Here is a 16793-nt window from a genome sequence, read left to right on the forward strand (position 1 = left end):
AAAGTCACAGCACTGTGGATGAACTCAGTGCCTTTCTGTGAGGACAAAACCAACAAGATGTAACTAGCAAGTCATTCAAATGAGTTAAAAAGCATTTGTTTATGTTATGTTAGCATGAGAACAAGAAAGAGTGTTTGAGGGTGATTAAGGTGCTCATTCACTCTGTGTACATAATTTATGACGATGTAGATGAAGTGTAATGGCAGCGTTTCCAAGGAACATGAGGATAAAACAACATTAAAAATAATTAGCTCTGTCATTTGAGAGCCCTGTAAAGAATATTCAGCATTGGGATCAGTTTACTACATGTTTCCTGTTTAACTACGACCTAATCAACAGAATTGGAGCAGATGAGGGTTTAGCTATGTTTCAGTCCCAGGCTGCATAGTAAGTGTAAACAGCATGTGATAAATATTATATACAGTATGAAGATTTTGCAAGTGGTCTACAAAAGTTCACAACAACAAGAAATTATACAATGCCAAATTGATTTTTTTTCCCCCAGCTAAATGATTGTATATGTAAGTATACGCACTAAACAAAGTACAAATCAGAATATTATCCAAGTTTATTTCCATCCTTATGCAACTGAAAAAAACATCACAAATTAAAATGAACAAAGCAATGTTCATTAACAAGCAGACTGCTGTGCATCCACTCTACAGTACACACACAGTACATTCATGCTGTGAAGGAGAACATCATGGTTTGAACACAACAATATGTGCCATAATCCCACAGTAAAAACTACTGCTTCTACTGACAGCAGAAGCAGGAGCAAAATAAGTTAATGGATTCAAGACCGAAGGAAACAAACAATGGTGTGGGGAACAAAGAGGTTCTTCAACATTTTTCTGAGACACCATGTAACACAAACGTTGACGTGATGGAGTGATTCAAACAGGAAACAGAGCAGTTGGCCTAAGGTTTGTCTGACATAAGTTAAATAACAGCTGCACAATGTAAAGGTTAGTCTGGCTTAGGTGAAACCAAACACCTTCCAATGTCTGGTGCTAAAAAACAGTATTTACTCTATTTAGAGCAAGTGGACAACAATCAAAAACCTTCTCTCATATATTTCTAATAATAAATAAAAAATAATCTGTTACATATTTACATTATTTCATGATTAAAATTTACAAAATTAAAAAAGCAACACCAGAGTGAACGTACAAGTGTTTTACAAAATATGTACAGAAGCTATTTACAGTAACGTAATAAGGAATCAACTACAATCACATTGTACTTTGCTATCTTCATTAAAATAAAAAGAAAATGTTCTTCATTTTTGGTTGACTTCAGAAAACTCAGCAGCTTTTTCACTGACAATAGAAACCACCTGTGACTCTCCTCACTCTCATACATTCTTAGGAGACTGGACACAAAAGGAGAACGTTAATAACAGAGGAGCACAGATTTAAATGCGACTTACTTCTAAATATATTGGATGATAGTAGAGATAAATGCCTCTGATATAAGAGACAACTAAATGTGTAACTCTGTACGACGTAAGTAGGCCTTTGGTGCCAGGGGTTTGGAAGGTGGAGAGATCGATACAGCATTTTCTGCATGTGCATAAAGCTATCAAAGTGTGCCTGGAAGGAACACACATGAGTTAAGACAGTAAAGATCGAGCTTTTCAAGTCACAGAAAAAAGTCTTCCATAATAGGTACTCAGCAGCCAAAGGTTATGTGTTGGTTGCAAACCAAAGTAACCACCTGCATCTTAGCAAGGATGTTTAAATAGAACATTTTCAGATGGCATCAAAAGAGTCAAGGCTCTGAGATTAAGAACATCTTCTTCTGAAACCATACATTAGTCCTTCATTCTGAAACTGTTCTGGGGTCTGACCAAATGGCTTCTTGAGACGTCATGCTCCATTTTGTCATACTAAAGTTTCAAAGATTTATTTTTTCTTCTTCAGTTCTCTTTGCAGACTTGGACGGCACAGTGCTGAGGTCAGAATCATAAGCCACAAAATTAGGTCACCAGGGAGAAGGGAAAATAGTTATTAAGCAGCGGTGGTCGGAAAAAATGGGGCCTCTTCGTCATGCTTCCATCAAGAAAAAAAAAAATCAATAAAGGTAGTGTTTTCTTTAGGTCAAGCAATATCCATGTCCTCCGTGCTCAGCATTTGTCGCTGAAAATGGAGAAATAAAAACAGGATGAGCACATCTGAAAAGTTTTGAAAGACTGTATTTACTGACACTACTTGAAAGTGAAGATACCTGAGGATAAACAAAGCCGCCATCAGAGCCGTTCCTGCAGATGTGTACTTCATCCTCAGTTGTCTTCTGGTAAACCGGATTGTCAAAGTGGATGGTGTTTGTGTTCTTCTGACGCCAGTGTCTCCATAGCAACATCGCTCCAAAGACCACCAGGCACATGACCACTGCAGAGCAAGAGAGAAGTCGAAGGTCATGTGGTGAGATCAGGGGAAGTGGATTAAACAGCCATTTAGATTGTGTGTACAAGTGGGTAAGTGTACCCAAGTGTTCCAGTGTGAGCTGTAAATTGCTTACCTAGCGGCAACACAACATAGAGAGCAACAGGGTGGACTGAAGGGGCTGCTTCTGGCAAAGCTGCTAGTCTGTTACCTGAAAAGGCAGAGAATACAGTGTTTTATTTATATAATTGCTGAAATTAGAATAGCACTATCACTGTTGTTTGTATGTTAAATGCTGTACGAAGCAACAGCCAGGAAGCGGATAGCTTAAATTCACAGCAGTGGGAACTTGCCCAAAAACAGTCCTACTTTAAGGTTCAGACGTTGCATTAAGATGCAATCTGGGCAATCCGATCGCAAGTGACCAGCTTTTGGTTCCGTGTGTTCAGACCTGGCATTAACATGTCTCCAAATGCGTCTCCCGGCCCGACCTTAGTTTCGTGCTCTGTATGCAAATAAACTCTGACATCATCTGGGGTGCAGTATAATATTTTAATAGCTAATGGATCTCTTCCGCTGCTCCAGAACAGAGAACAGGGCTGTGGTGTGTGCGTCATGATTTTGGTACACACACTAAGGTAAATAAAGACACACCAAGATTAAGGAAATACTTAACTTAACCCTACATGTCTCCTCATACATGAGCATGACCACATCAAATAATTAACACAGAATCACACCTGTGTACTCACATTAAATACTTTAATTTGTAAATTTTCACTTAGATTTTTTTTTTTTTTTTTTTAATTATTTATATATCATTTGGTTAGTTAACAGCTACGAGGAAAGAATATTTTAAAAGGCTCTTATTACTAATGAACTAACATCTATGGTGCTTTTCTTTTTCAGGTGGTCATTTATAATAGTGGCTGTATGTTTTGTTCCTGAATGAATGAGGCAAAACTCTGCTGATCCAGGAGCACCCCTGTTGAGTATAGACAGTCTTTAATATGACTTAGGATGCATTGCATTCATATTCCTAAAGGAATCCGGACACATGTGGACACTTGTGACCCAGACCACCTCCAAATATGGTCAGATCGGATCTGTCAAATGTGATCTCAGTGCGTCCTGGGGGTGTTCACACCTGTCTTTTACGCGATCGGATCTCCCAGATGGAGTCTTAATGAAAGGTTCACAGGGTTCGTGTATTGATATATGAGGGTTCATATAACCTGCCATAACAACTTTTCCGTTTTACGGCCTCAGGAAATACAAATCGGTTTGGCTCAGAGATAAAAAAAATAAAAATAAAAATGATATAATAGTACACACCAAAAATAAGTTTAACCACATTTTGAAGTCATTATTAAAGTTTCATTAAACTGCAGGGGAAGCAAACCCTCTCCTAGGTTACATGGATGTACATCAACAATTTTTAAATAAGATATAAAAATGGACAACTGTTCTGCATGCATATAGACATAAACCAACATTTTGAATTAATGATTGCGTTACATAAAATGTCTGAGTCACTATACTAAATAATATCAGTCCCATCCATAAGTGAGGAAACCACTAGCATGGTTAAAAAACAGTTCCTCACAATGGCATGAGAACTACTACTCTCAGGCACATTTTCTAGACTCTTCTTTTATAGTCACTTCATCCAACACTGCATTCCCCCAAAAGATATCAGTTACTTCCTTTACCTTGAGCAGTGGGGATAGGCTGTGTGCTCGACGAGGTAGTTGAAAGTTTTCTGGTAGCCATGGTTGTAGTAGTAGTGGTAGTGGTAGGGATTGGCTGCGTGGTCGTAGAAGGTTTCTTGGGAGCTTGGGTCAGGGGAGGCGCAGCAGTTGTGCTTTTTGTAGGAGGGGCAGCTGTATTTTCAGGGAAACAAAAACATACGGTTTGCTGTTGGGATTTGAGATTAAATTCCAATTCTTTTTTAGTGATATGTGCAGGGAAACTTACCTGTTACACATTTCCTCATGTCATCTGCCATTGCCATGTTGTAAGGACAGGCGCATGTGTATTTAGGAGATTGCTGGTTGATCTGGGGAGCAGGGAGGCATAGGAACTCACAACCTCCATTCATACTGTTACTCTCTCTGCACCAGTTTGTGCCTGAAAAGAAAATGAGATGAGAAAGCATTAGAAATCGTGGTACCATTTGAACAGCTTTTATAATGGCCCTCAACTGTAGATGAGTTTTCTTACCGATTGGCTGCTTGAGGTTATGGTACAGTACTATGTCCTCTGGTTGTGCCAGGTCTGTTGCCAGCTTGGTGATGTCCTTTCCTGTAAGGCGGTTGGCACTGAAAACAGCGTTGTTGTTCATGTCCGTCCAAAACACTTTCTCCTGTTAGAAACAAAAATGCAGGAATGCATTTTCAGAACATTGTATTGCTTACAGTTTACACAAATTCAGATTAAGATTGAAGACTGAGTAAGAATAACCACCAATGATCCAAATGTATAAGAAACCAGTAAGTGTTCATCACTAACCTCAAAGACAGCCAGGGAGAGTGGGTGGGAGAGCATCTCCTCGTTAAAAATGAGATTGTGCCGAGTCCCTCCATTCACATCAATGCTGGAGAGAGTATGCAACTTGGAGTCCACCCAGTACAGACGCTGGTTGACCATGTCTGTCCAAAGAGAGTGTGAAGCATGACTAGTTATTATGGCTATGGCTCAGTCAGTTGAAATTACATTAATTCATGACATTCTGCTTACCTAGGGTGATGCCATTGGGCCACACGATGTTGTCTGTTACCAAGGCAACGCGATCTGCTCCGTTAAGCCCACTCTTCTCAATCTTAGCCTCCTCACCCCAGTCGGTCCAGTACATAAAGCTGAAAATGTCACAGCAAAACTAATTAGAAAAGACAGACAGATTATTATTTTGTATTAAATTGAGGTATCTATTGAAACTCTTGCTTACTTGTTTACTGGGTCAATCGCGATGGCCCTAGGCTTATCTAGCCCTTGTGAAATGAGGGTCTTCCTCTTACTTCCATCTGTCGTTGCCACAGATATAGTCTTCAAAACGCTGTCAGTCCAGTAGATGTTACCATGGATCCAGTCCACCGCAATGTCCTCTGGGGCCTCAGTGCCACTGCCAATTACCACATTGTGGTGAGAAGAGTTACTGGCCAAATCTATCTTGGAGCTGGAGGGAAGGGCAGAAAGAGTGGAGAGATCCAGTTTAGAGACAAATTCAGCTTTATCTGCAATCCAGCATACATACAGAAATGTTTATTTGTCTTTACTGGCAATCAGTCAACATGAGATAAAAGTAAAGAGTCAAGAGCTTAAACCAGTAGATGACTCCATTCTACTACATGTTCGATCAAGATACAAACATGGGTCATTAACGTTTTTTGACTATGTGACTATTTCTAACCTGTAGATTTTCTTCAGTGACAGATCGGACCAGAAGATCATCTTGTTTGGCATATCCATGTCCAGAGCCACAGCGTTCTTCAGCTGTGTGATCACATGGATGTACTCTCTGCGGTCCACCGTCAACTTCCTCACCTCATGTCTGTTAGTGAAGTAGAGGGTGGGTACTGTGCCTGGAGGAGACAGAACGGGAAAGGTGAGTCTTGGTTTTTAGACTGAGCTATACATCTAAAAAGGTCATGTAGTCAGAATATTGTCTCTTAGGAGTAAGAATTAGGTAGAAGCAGGCATTCCTTTGGACACTACCTGATTCTGCTTTGCATGTTTTGGTCACAGGATCAATCTTATAGCCCTTCTCACAGTCACACTTGTAGCTGCCAGGCAGGTTGATGCAGATCTGACTGCAAGTGTCTGGCTCAGCACACTCGTCAATGTCTGTAGAAAAAAAGGCTTGAGTGAGAAATTGTCACAATGGAAACAATTCTTACAACATGTAGTTTTCTTAAAATGCATCTCCAAGCCTGATTCTCAGACTAAAGTTCAAATTTCAGTCTGTCAGTCTGTCTCTTCTCACCTTCACATGTTTTTTTGTCATCCTTCAGGATGTATCCGGCACGGCAGGAGCAGTTGTAGCCAATCTTCAGATCACTGCAATAATGGGAGCAGCCACCATTTTCTTTAAGGCACTCATTGTTATCTGTGGAGACAAAGAGGCACAGACCTTTCAAATAGCATCCATGGCAATCAGTTCCTCATGGTGAAATAAACAGAGACCAGACTCATTTAAAACAACAAACTATCAAGGCCATTCGAAGCAAAATTTTGTTTTTCGTAAAGTGGCAGCTAAGCTGAGCTGTGTTTTTTTTTTTTATGAGCAGGACTTTATTTGCAAATAGTGGGAAAAGGATGCAGACAATCAGAATGCTTAAATAGGGCTTCACTTACCACACTCTTTCACAGGCTCATCAGACCAGTCCCTGCAATCTCTCTGCTTGTTGCATACTTTGTCCATGCTGATGCACTCCCCACTGCGACACTTGAACTTGGTTGGGCCTTCACATTCACTTTCTGTGGAAAAAAGAAGAGCAGGTGAAAATAAATACATTTGAATGAGCCACAAGGAAGAGAATATTAGTTAATTGCGTGGGTGAAACTGTATTGGATTATGATTAGAGTTACCTTGTGTGTGGCAACCATTCTCATCGCTGAGGTCCCTGCAGTCAGCGGCACCATCACACTGGCGGCTGCCATGGATACAGATGCCGTCATTACACTGGAACTCATCTGGACGGCAAATAGGTCGACCTAGAAAAAGAAGAGAAATGAATGAAACATAAAAAACATAGGAGGGAGTGAGGAGTGACAAAGAGAAAGGGAAATGGAGCCCACTATGGGCCAACCTGACTTTCTATTAAAGCAAGAACATATCTAAGTTTTAACAGAGGAAAACATGATAGAATGAGAAAAGCTAGTGATAAATAACACTCTTAGAAGACCAACTCACTGCAGTTGAACTCGTCTGAGTGATCCTGGCAGTCCATGCCTCCATCGCACCGCCAGCGGCCGTGGATACACTCCCCACTGGCACACTGGAAGTCGTGGGAGCTGCAGCGTCCCTTCTTCTCTGTGTTCCTTCCCACACAGTTCTCCGGCCACTCATCAGACCCATCAGGACAGTCCGTGTCTCCATCGCAGCGCCACAGTGCCGGCACACACAGCGAGTTGTTGCACTGGAAGGACTGGGAGTTACAGGTGGGTTTGGGGCAGGACACCTCATCCGAACCATCGGAACAGTCGTTGTCGCTGTCGCAAACAAATGAGGTGGATATGCACTGGCCGTTGGCACAGCGAAACTCATCACCTTGGCATTGTTTAGCCGCTGTGGTTAGACACGAGAGGGAGAAAGAAGTCAATGACCAGAGCATCAGTGGCGATATTTTATATTTGTTTCTAAATACCACATTTACATGTATTAAATCATTAGAATTATGTATTTAATTCAGGTAATACTGCTAGCTTAAGACAAATTAACTGTAGTTCTGTATTTATTGTCAATTATTTAGTCATTTAGTAATAATTCATTTGAAATTACCTGTGCCTCAATGCACTTTACATTATTTAATAATTTATTTATAATTTCTTTAAATACTGATTTACTTTCTGATTACATTCTAATTTATAAGATTAATCAATTATTATTTATTGAGTGCTTTATTGTTAATAATATAATCATTAATAACTGGAATGGGTTTTAATCATGTCATCATCAGTCAATTTGTCTACATTTTTGTTCTTTTCCTCATTTTCCGACATGGTTTAAGATCATCTCAACTCAAACAAAAAGCATTCTTGTATACATTTTCAGTGAATCAGTTTGTGATGTTTTCATAAGATTTAACTTTTGTTGATACCGATAAAGGGAATGAGCGATATTAAGGTAGAAAACTTACTGCAGTTTTTCTCATCAGCCTCGTTCTTACAGTCAGCTTTGCCATCACAGTGCCACGTTCCCGGTATACACTGATTCATTGGAGCGCCACAGTTGAACTCTGTCTCCTGACACGTTTTGGCCGCTGAGGACAGAAAGATGAAGAATGACTGATTAGATGTAACTTTAGAGAGCTATGAATATTGTGCTGTATAATGGAAAAATCCTGGAAGGTACTGCTATACTGTAGCTTTATGTGTTCAAGTGTTTTCCTGATTAACTTTTGTGATGCTGATGTTATGTTAGGAGTAGGCAAACAGGTCAAAAACTATATAGAGGTATAGAGAATAGTTCTTTATTTGTTTCATCTTGTTTTGTGAATTTAATTTATACAACATCAATCAATTGACATTAAAAAAAATCCTCTTTCTGATATTCTGTAAAAAGGAGAAATTAAATAGCTTGTCATACGTGATTATTCGATCTCTCGTCACATATAAACTTACACTAACTGATGGTTGTATAAAAATCTCCTAAGCAGTAGGAAATGGCATTTGTTTTGCTATTTTACAAATACTCAAAAATATGATTTTGTGATGAGCAGATAAATCCATATGTATTATTAGCTGTTGCTCTGTTTAAGGTTGGATTAACTCTATGGGCCTCGCTGATTAAATAACATACCACAGGTGGCAGGCAGTTCATCGGTTCCGTCACCACAGTCATCAGTTCCATCACAAGTCCACCTGCGAGTGATGCACCTCCCATTTCCACACTTAAACTGTGAAGAGCTGCATGTGAAGGCTGCATCTGTGAATGAAAAAACACCAGTGTGACACAAGGACAAACTCACGCCCTCCTTTACATCCGCAAGTTCTGACTTTATCAGTGTTTGCTGCTCCATTTACCGCTTGCCGAACACCTTCATGTGAGCCTGATTCGATGCAAAACTGATATCCTTGTGAAGTTAATGTTTGACTGAAAACTACAAAAATTCTAATTGAAGGCTTATGAAGCTCAGATAAGTAAAGCTGTGAAAACCACACCTTTAACATGTTGCTTAACTCAGAGGAGATTAAGACACACTGTGTGGTTCCCTTATTCATGTGAACAAGACATTTAACAACACAACTTTAATGTTAAGTATTTAGACACAGGAAGGTCTTTCCTTCTTTCTGTCTTCCACTGACTCACATATGCAAGTCTGCATTTTAAAACTGGACTCAAGCCTCTTTTTGCCACATAGGTGGAAACAGCTTCACTTCAATGTTGAGGTTTGAAAGTCTGAGTTTGTGCGACCTTAGATTGGCCGTGGTTTATTTTGGGCTTAGAGGTCTTGCCCCCCAGACAATCACACCTCAGTGAACACATCAGTTAAAGCAAGTGTTTCACATGTAAACGCAGGCCGTTCACAGTGAGTGCGTGTCATCCTCCATCACCTAGGCACTGCCTGCCTCTCCTGTGACTTGGAGGCTGGGGACATTGTTAGTCTATCCCTTTAAGACAATGGCATGGGAGGAGTTGAACAATCACACCACCAGCTGCTGATTGGTCCCAGAGTGGCATTCCTCATAACAGCATCACCACAGTGACCCACAGAATGAGGCGGAGACTCTAAACACAAGGAAGTCTGTCAACTCGAGAGTGTCGGTGAGTGATGACATCTACAAAAGGACAGGACACGTCTGACTGGTTACGACAGAGTGATGTTTTTCGGATTATAAGGAAAGGATGCTTTCTCAACTCTGGACATGCCAAGAGTTACGTCCCTTCTTCTCTTAAACTGTAAAAAACGAAAAAAAAAAAAAACAGAAGTGACAAGTTGACTATATCTTCCCTTCGCTTATTCTTGGGAACGTTAAGCCTTGGTTTCTGTAATCTGAAAAAAAAAAAATAAATCTCCCTGTGCATCTCAGAACCTTACGTTTTCACAGAAAAAAACTTGAACACACACCAACGGTTCCACACACTTGGCGGGGAGACCGGGCAAGCAGCCAGGAAGAGAGTTTCCAAAGCTGTTCCGAAGAAACTCCCTGATAAATTTACAACTGCATATAAAAGAACTCTCGCTTACTTTCCTTTTTTAGGAACTGTCCTTTTATCGTAGTAAAAGGAGAAGTAGCAGAAGTATGTCAAGCGCTTCCTGTCCTTCAAACTCCTGACCTCGTCTGTGAAACCGCAAACTACATGGGCCTGTGTTTCAATTTTGCCAGTGTTATTCTTTCCTGCCATTTCCACAAATGAGTCATGAGCCTCTTAAGGTGACTGTTTAGGAAAATGAGGTTTCCTTTGATACTTTACACTAGAAGTCTTTTCTGTGTAGAAAAGAGAAGCTTTGCATTGCTTAATGAGGAAGATGTTAGGTCTTTAAGGTGTGGTCCTGAGCTGTATTAGTCATTAATATTGAGAAATATCCAACATTTATTCTTCAAAATGTAATCAAGGACGAGAAAAAACAGATAAGCCACTTGAAATCTGTTCTTTTAAAGTGTCACACATTTTCCCCATAGCTAACTGAGGTGGGTCATCAATCGTAGGATAAACTGTGAATGAAAAGTTCACAAACACACACTGCTACATTAATCAATATATTTAAAGAGTGCTAAAAGCATGTGGCGCAGACACTAATACAGCAGGTTGAGTTTAAGAACACAAACTGCAGGCTGAGGGTTTGAAAAAGGTGACAGGCAGAGTGTGCTTCAGTTGCTTCTGCATCCTTCAGATACTATAAATACCAGCAGTGTGACACTGACAACCAGCCGACTTTACTGTTAGAGCACTATGTAAGGCCTTCTGAGCTCTACCTCAAACACATATCAGAGAGCAATAATTCAGTTCAAAATGTACCAAAAGTGAGATTGTTTGACAGCAGAGACTGGAAACTCTTCTCCAGCCCTTAGATAAGTCGTCGTAACGCGGCGTGACAACAATCCACCTTTGTGACCACACTTTCTGCCCCGACAATGCATTTCTGTCTGTTTATGGTACATACGTAGCATATACAATATACATATGCAAAGAGCTGGGTTTATTTATTCAAACAAACACCCAGATGCATGTTCAGCTTGAGGACTAATATCACTCACTGCTACTTTGGATGTAGGCGTGTGGTTGTTTTCAACAATCTCGCCCTACTTAAAGAGAGATGAGTTCATTTAAGTCCATTTGTTCATTTGAGTTTCTATGTGAAAAATTTTCTGTTGTATGACAATGTGCCTAAAAAGTGTTATTCCTGCACACCAAGAGTCCATCTAACGATCTTAGTTAAAGACTAGTCTGTAAGTGCTTGATAATGAGGTCGCTGTCTGCAGAAAAAGTCAAACTGCTAAACGTTTCCTGCGTGGGTTTTCTCTTAACCACAATATATCTTCTCGCTGCAAACATCCGTTGACTACCTGCAAGGTTTCATTTGAATTCATAGGTGGATGCAAATGTGATGGTAAATCCACTTCTTTAATTATAAAGCATGCTTCAGGGGATTTCTAAATGACTGATAAGAGAAACTACAGAGTGTTTGTCTTAGTGAGTCACCGTACTGTAAAGGTTTAGCCTTCCAGTCTTCACTCCACCATATTACAGTATGTCGCTATATCTCATTTCAGGAGTATGCTAAACACAGAATGAATCCATTAAACAAACTAGAGACAGAACTTTAAACAAAGAAAAAGACTGAGGCATCAGATCTCTGGGAGCACATCTGATGACTGGAAGTGAGCACTGCAAACCAGGGAGAAAAAAAAAAGAAGTTTTAAGCTGGAAAGCTCTTGGAGGAGAGTTTGTTGGGGGATTACTGGAGCAGTTGGTAAAATGGGGCCACAGCATACTGTTGGCCTTGAAAGGCATTAGGTTCACTCCTTTACTGGTATTCAGTGTAAATCTTTTGACAGCAATGGCACGGTGTAATGATAAAAGAATAAATTCATTGTCTGCTGAAATTTGTTATCTGTTTCATTCAGTGTCTATAAAGCATAAGCTATGTATAGTCATAGGTCACAGATTCTTCATTTAAAGTGCGGTTTAACAGGCAGTAGGATTTTTGGTTATTTGGTTTTCTCATCTCCTCTGCTGTGTATTTTCTGGGTTGCGCTCTTGATTCTGAATGTTTCATATTGTAATTTAATGTCTTTTATTTCCTTTTTATTCCATTTTATTTTTCTTGCACAGGTCTTTGTCATGTGTTATTTTCTGCCTAATGCTTTCTTTATTTGAATCTTAATGTCTTGTGGTGTTTTTGTGAACAGTGTACTCAACTCATTCGTCTATTCTTTCATTCATTCATTAATTCCACATCCAGTCAGCACAAACTGTTAGGACCTATTCTCAGCCATGGTGCGATTTTTCGGAACTGGGTGGTCAATACGATAATTTGGCAGGGGGAGGGGGACACACGCGTATTAATTATAAATAAGCTTGCTGCTAAAAGAGTAAAGCAGCCTTTTCCTAAACCCCATTTCCTCCAGCTTGCAGGGGTTGGCGAGTCTTGTGTTTGAGTCGCACCCTCCCTTTCTCGTTGACAACCGCCCGTTTCTGCGTTTGCCCCGCCCAGTTGAAACTCAAAACCGGCCGGTCTACACGCATGATTGGCTGTTCCCCAACATTAAAGAGCGAAACGGACCAATCAAAACGTGGTGCGTAAATTCCATTTCTATATGACCAAATTGTAAACGATACCGGGATGTCACAGCCGGTCTTTTTTCAGTGTTCATATTCTCATTGTAGCTATTATAAATGACCAGAGTATATAAAGTAAAATTAAAATTTAGTAAAGTCATTCTGCCGAATCATGTTCGGTGCAAGAGTTATTGGAAACATTTACATTTGTAACACAAACAGTCCAGAAGCCCGAACCAAGTCAGAACACAACATATAAGAAATAAACTTTACGTTTATATTTGAATATATAAATATATTTATATGAATGAGAACACAATAAATCTAAGAAGAACAAAAAGACGCAAGTTTCTTACCCGCTTCAGCCAAACAATGAATCAGCATCAGCAGAAACCAGCATGTGGACAGTCCGGTGACTCCCCTCCTCGTCCCAGCCATGTCCTCTCCTTTTTTATTAGGCCCTTTTCAGAAAAGTCACAGGTAAAGAGTGCAACTGTGTGCGCAAAAGACTGATTCAGGAGTCGAGGGCACACAAAACAGTCGCGCCACGGCTGTGCGTAAAGGACGAATGCGAGGAAAATATTGTGGGTTTCGATTCACCTCTGACCATTTTCTATGCCGCTGACAGGAGGGCGGTGCTTGAGCAGTGGTGTGATGTTTGAAATTAGACATGGGCAACGCCGGGGGGAGGAGCCAAAAAGCTGCTGTATCACCTCCATCACCTCCATCACCGATCCATCAACCCGTCGCTTCCTCTCAAACCGGTGTGTTTCTGTGTGCGCGTGTAAGGAAGAGGATGATATAGTTGTACATTATTACACTTTTTATATTGATATCCGATTTTATATTGCTGTCACAAGACTGCAATAAACTGTCATAAAAAGTAGTCACATCAAATAGCCAGGTTAACAGGGAAAGCCAGAAGACAAAATACCGTGTGTTTATCCACATGCCTACGTGTGCTACCACATGCGGAGTGGACTCACATGTGACAGCAAGGGTTCGTGCGTATAGGGGCAGCTTTCTTCCGAGGCAAGACTCATGACATATTTATTTTTTTTTCTTTTAAAGAATACTCTTGGGCGAGTGGTACTTTAGATTTCCAGGAAATCTATATGAGTCTTCCGAGGCAAGACTCATATAAGATTTTTTTTTAAAAAAAAAACTCTTGGGCGAGTGGTGTGGTACTTTAGATTTCCAGGAAAATGGCTATACAGTGTTTAAATTGTCAATATATAGCTATATATATTGCATTTATTTAACTTAATTTCAAGACCAAACTGACTTAAAAGGTATAGCAACAAACTAATCCAGTTCAACGTGTACAGGGGGAAAAAAATTAAAAATATGACACAATATAAACAATACACTTCTATAACTGGAGATAATGTTGTTAGGAATGTGGAACTAAGGTTAAGAGATCAGGTAACCACTAAAATTGTCTGGATAGTTAAAAGTCATGCTGGTACGTGCCTATCAAATGTAAGGCACTGGGTTAACTTGAGTCTGCACTTCAAGAGCAAATCGATCATTTGCAAAACAAATCGTGAACATTGTTGGTGATGCAAAATGTGCCTTGGAACACACAGCAAAATCTGACAAATGCAGAAAAATCTTCAATTTTTAGAAACCGTTATTTCAGTTCTGGAAACCAGATGACTTACAGTTCAAGAGTGTTCATATTTTTCCATGGATGTGATAGTCATAGAGAAAATATGCTCTACTCAGTCACTGTTTTCTTTTCCTTCTGCTCACTGATGTAATCCCCAAAAGACTAACTGAGAATTACACAGAAAAGCAGAGTTTTCCCAGCTTTCCCTCAAATGTTGTTTTCCATCATGACAGCAATTAGAGTGTAGTACATTACATGGATAACAATTATAGGATAACCATTAGAAAATATATATGGCTTCACAGATTGGAAGCTGCAGTATTGGAGGCGCCAGTGCATTTAATGAGTTTGTGATCAGTGTCTGTGAAATAGAGAGGGTTTTGGTTTATAAGTCATGATCACTAATAACCAGCCAGAGAAACTGTAACTGTGTTTTAAAGAGGAGATCATGTGTGTGTGTAAGCGGAGACCAGGCTCCTGGTGGAGGGAGGGAATGAGCTGTGGGAGGTATTCCTGGAATGTCAAAATAGCGGCTGGATTACATTCTGCCTCACCCGTCATCACTACACACTGTTAACACACCCACAGAGCGTCACGCTGAAAGTGTCATGTTAAAGTGCACATTTTAACTACATTTGTCACCTGCACACAACTTTGTAAAACGTCCACCTTTCTGACTTTTGTAATGGATTGTAAAGTACGTATGAGTCATTCAAATCCTGCTGAAACTGTGCCCCTTTTCAGTTGCATTGGAAACATTAGAATAAATTGGTAGGTCAAGACATTTACAGGTAAAGCTGAACGAGGTTTTGAATTGTTATTGCAGGAAAAGCAGGTGTCACATGTTATAGGAAAGACATATGACTCTTATAGCAAGCTGTCAGCCATGATTTAATGTGGAAAAAGTCACAACAATAAAAGGTTTAAAAGGTGTATGTTTCCTTAGTTCTTGTAGCATTAACATAGTAAAGCTTTGTGCATTTCATCAGACAACAGCTGTGTTGGTGACTTTAGGGATGAGACCAATAATTTAAAGTGATTCAGAAAATGACACATAAATGCAAAGTATGCATTGATGCAAACAATGTGTTTCACTTGTCAAGAATTTTCAATTTATCCAAACAAACCCAGTAGCTTTCTGAATACCATTTTCAATTGTATGTTAATGACTTGATGACTGCTGCATTTCTCTCAAATCTTGTTATCTTCTTCTTATCTTGTGTGTGTCACTATGTGTGCACACTGTACTTGCTTTTGCCTGGCACTGATTGGTGGCCTGATATTCAGTCTGAACTGTCATATTTCTTTACTACTACCATCTGAATTGCTGAAGAGACTGTTAAACAGTGGTTCAGAAGTCTGACACCATGCTGATTAGTTCCTTCTATAGAGAATATGCCAACTAGTCCTCCAGTGTCAGCAGTGAAGAAAACAGGAAACACAAAGAATTAGAAGTATAAAATCAGTAATCTAACTATGAAGGCAGGTCACACTGAAACTCCTACTAAACAGAGAACACAATTCAGAGGCAGACACTGACTCACTATGTGTACTAAGTCATGTGCAAAACCAAGAGTGTCTCAAGGCCAACAAATCTGATAAGTGTAAGCATACTGTACACATTTGCACACACACAAACACAGAGGCCTGAAGGAGATTTGTTTTGATAGTAATGGGACAATACTTGACATGCTCAAATGAAATTAAACCCAACTAAGTCATGTGCACTAATCAGAAGGGTACACACACATTAAAAAGAGCATGGTGTGTCTTTGTTTCCATTTTGTGTACTTTTCACAACTCAAGATCTTAAAAGTAATTCAGGTCCATCTATTTGTACAGTTCAAAGCTTGTGCATTACAGGAGACTAACAAGAAAACAGAGATTATAAACAAGAGGCTGCATAGCCTTTGAGTAGGTGGCATTTTGGTCTATGATTCTCACTTAAGGTGTGACAGGTCCAGAGTTCAAATCCCAGATGAGCCCTTGTAGGAAATGTTCACTGTGAGAAAGGTCTAAGATGGCTGTGGGAAGAGAAGCAGCTTTGGGGCTGCAAGTCAATGGTTTGATTTTCACAGTCCACAACACCCTCAACTGAACTCTGCTCATGGACTTGTTTGAAGTCTGTATCTAGCTAAATGTATTGTCACACAAAACAGCGAACCCCCAGTGATCCAAGACAATAATAATTATTTGAATAAAAAAATATATTTGAACTGTTTGGGTTACCACAGTAGAATGAAAATGTAACATTTATGCATCTTAAGAGCAAAGCTTGGATGTGTGTTATATAGGCAACGTTACATGGACTACTGTGCAAAAGCCAGAGTGCTGCTTCCTCTGTGTT

At 39.8% G+C, this 16793-nt stretch overlaps 1 protein-coding gene across 2 annotated transcripts; it reads right to left on the bottom strand.

Annotated features, from left to right (window-relative positions):
- Nucleotides 1–417: 417 nt before the first annotated feature.
- Nucleotides 418–13472, bottom strand: ldlrb (low density lipoprotein receptor b). 2 transcript variants are annotated; one of them, XM_084564506.1, is made up of 18 exons: nt 13442–13472; nt 13191–13295; nt 8908–9033; nt 8246–8368; nt 7300–7674; nt 6975–7100; nt 6741–6863; nt 6370–6492; nt 6102–6230; nt 5797–5968; nt 5335–5562; nt 5127–5245; nt 4899–5038; nt 4611–4752; nt 4365–4517; nt 4100–4270; nt 2524–2598; nt 418–2393 (listed from the first exon to the last, which is right to left on the bottom strand). In XM_084564506.1, exons 2-18 carry the CDS (start codon nt 13270–13272, stop codon nt 2098–2100), a joined length of 2703 nt encoding a protein of 900 aa, XP_084420632.1. In that variant the 5' UTR covers nt 13273–13295; nt 13442–13472; the 3' UTR covers nt 418–2097. The 2 variants fall into 2 exon arrangements, with proteins under 2 accessions (XP_084420632.1, XP_084420633.1); XM_084564507.1 differs by lacking the exon at nt 13442–13472 and having other exon boundaries at nt 418–2141; nt 2230–2393; nt 13191–13434.
- Between the last annotated feature and the right edge of the window lie 3321 nt (nt 13473–16793).

The sequence above is a fragment of the Chelon labrosus genome (genome assembly GCF_963514085.1).
Source record: "Chelon labrosus genome assembly, chromosome: 2".
NCBI lineage: Eukaryota > Metazoa > Chordata > Actinopteri > Mugiliformes > Mugilidae > Chelon > Chelon labrosus.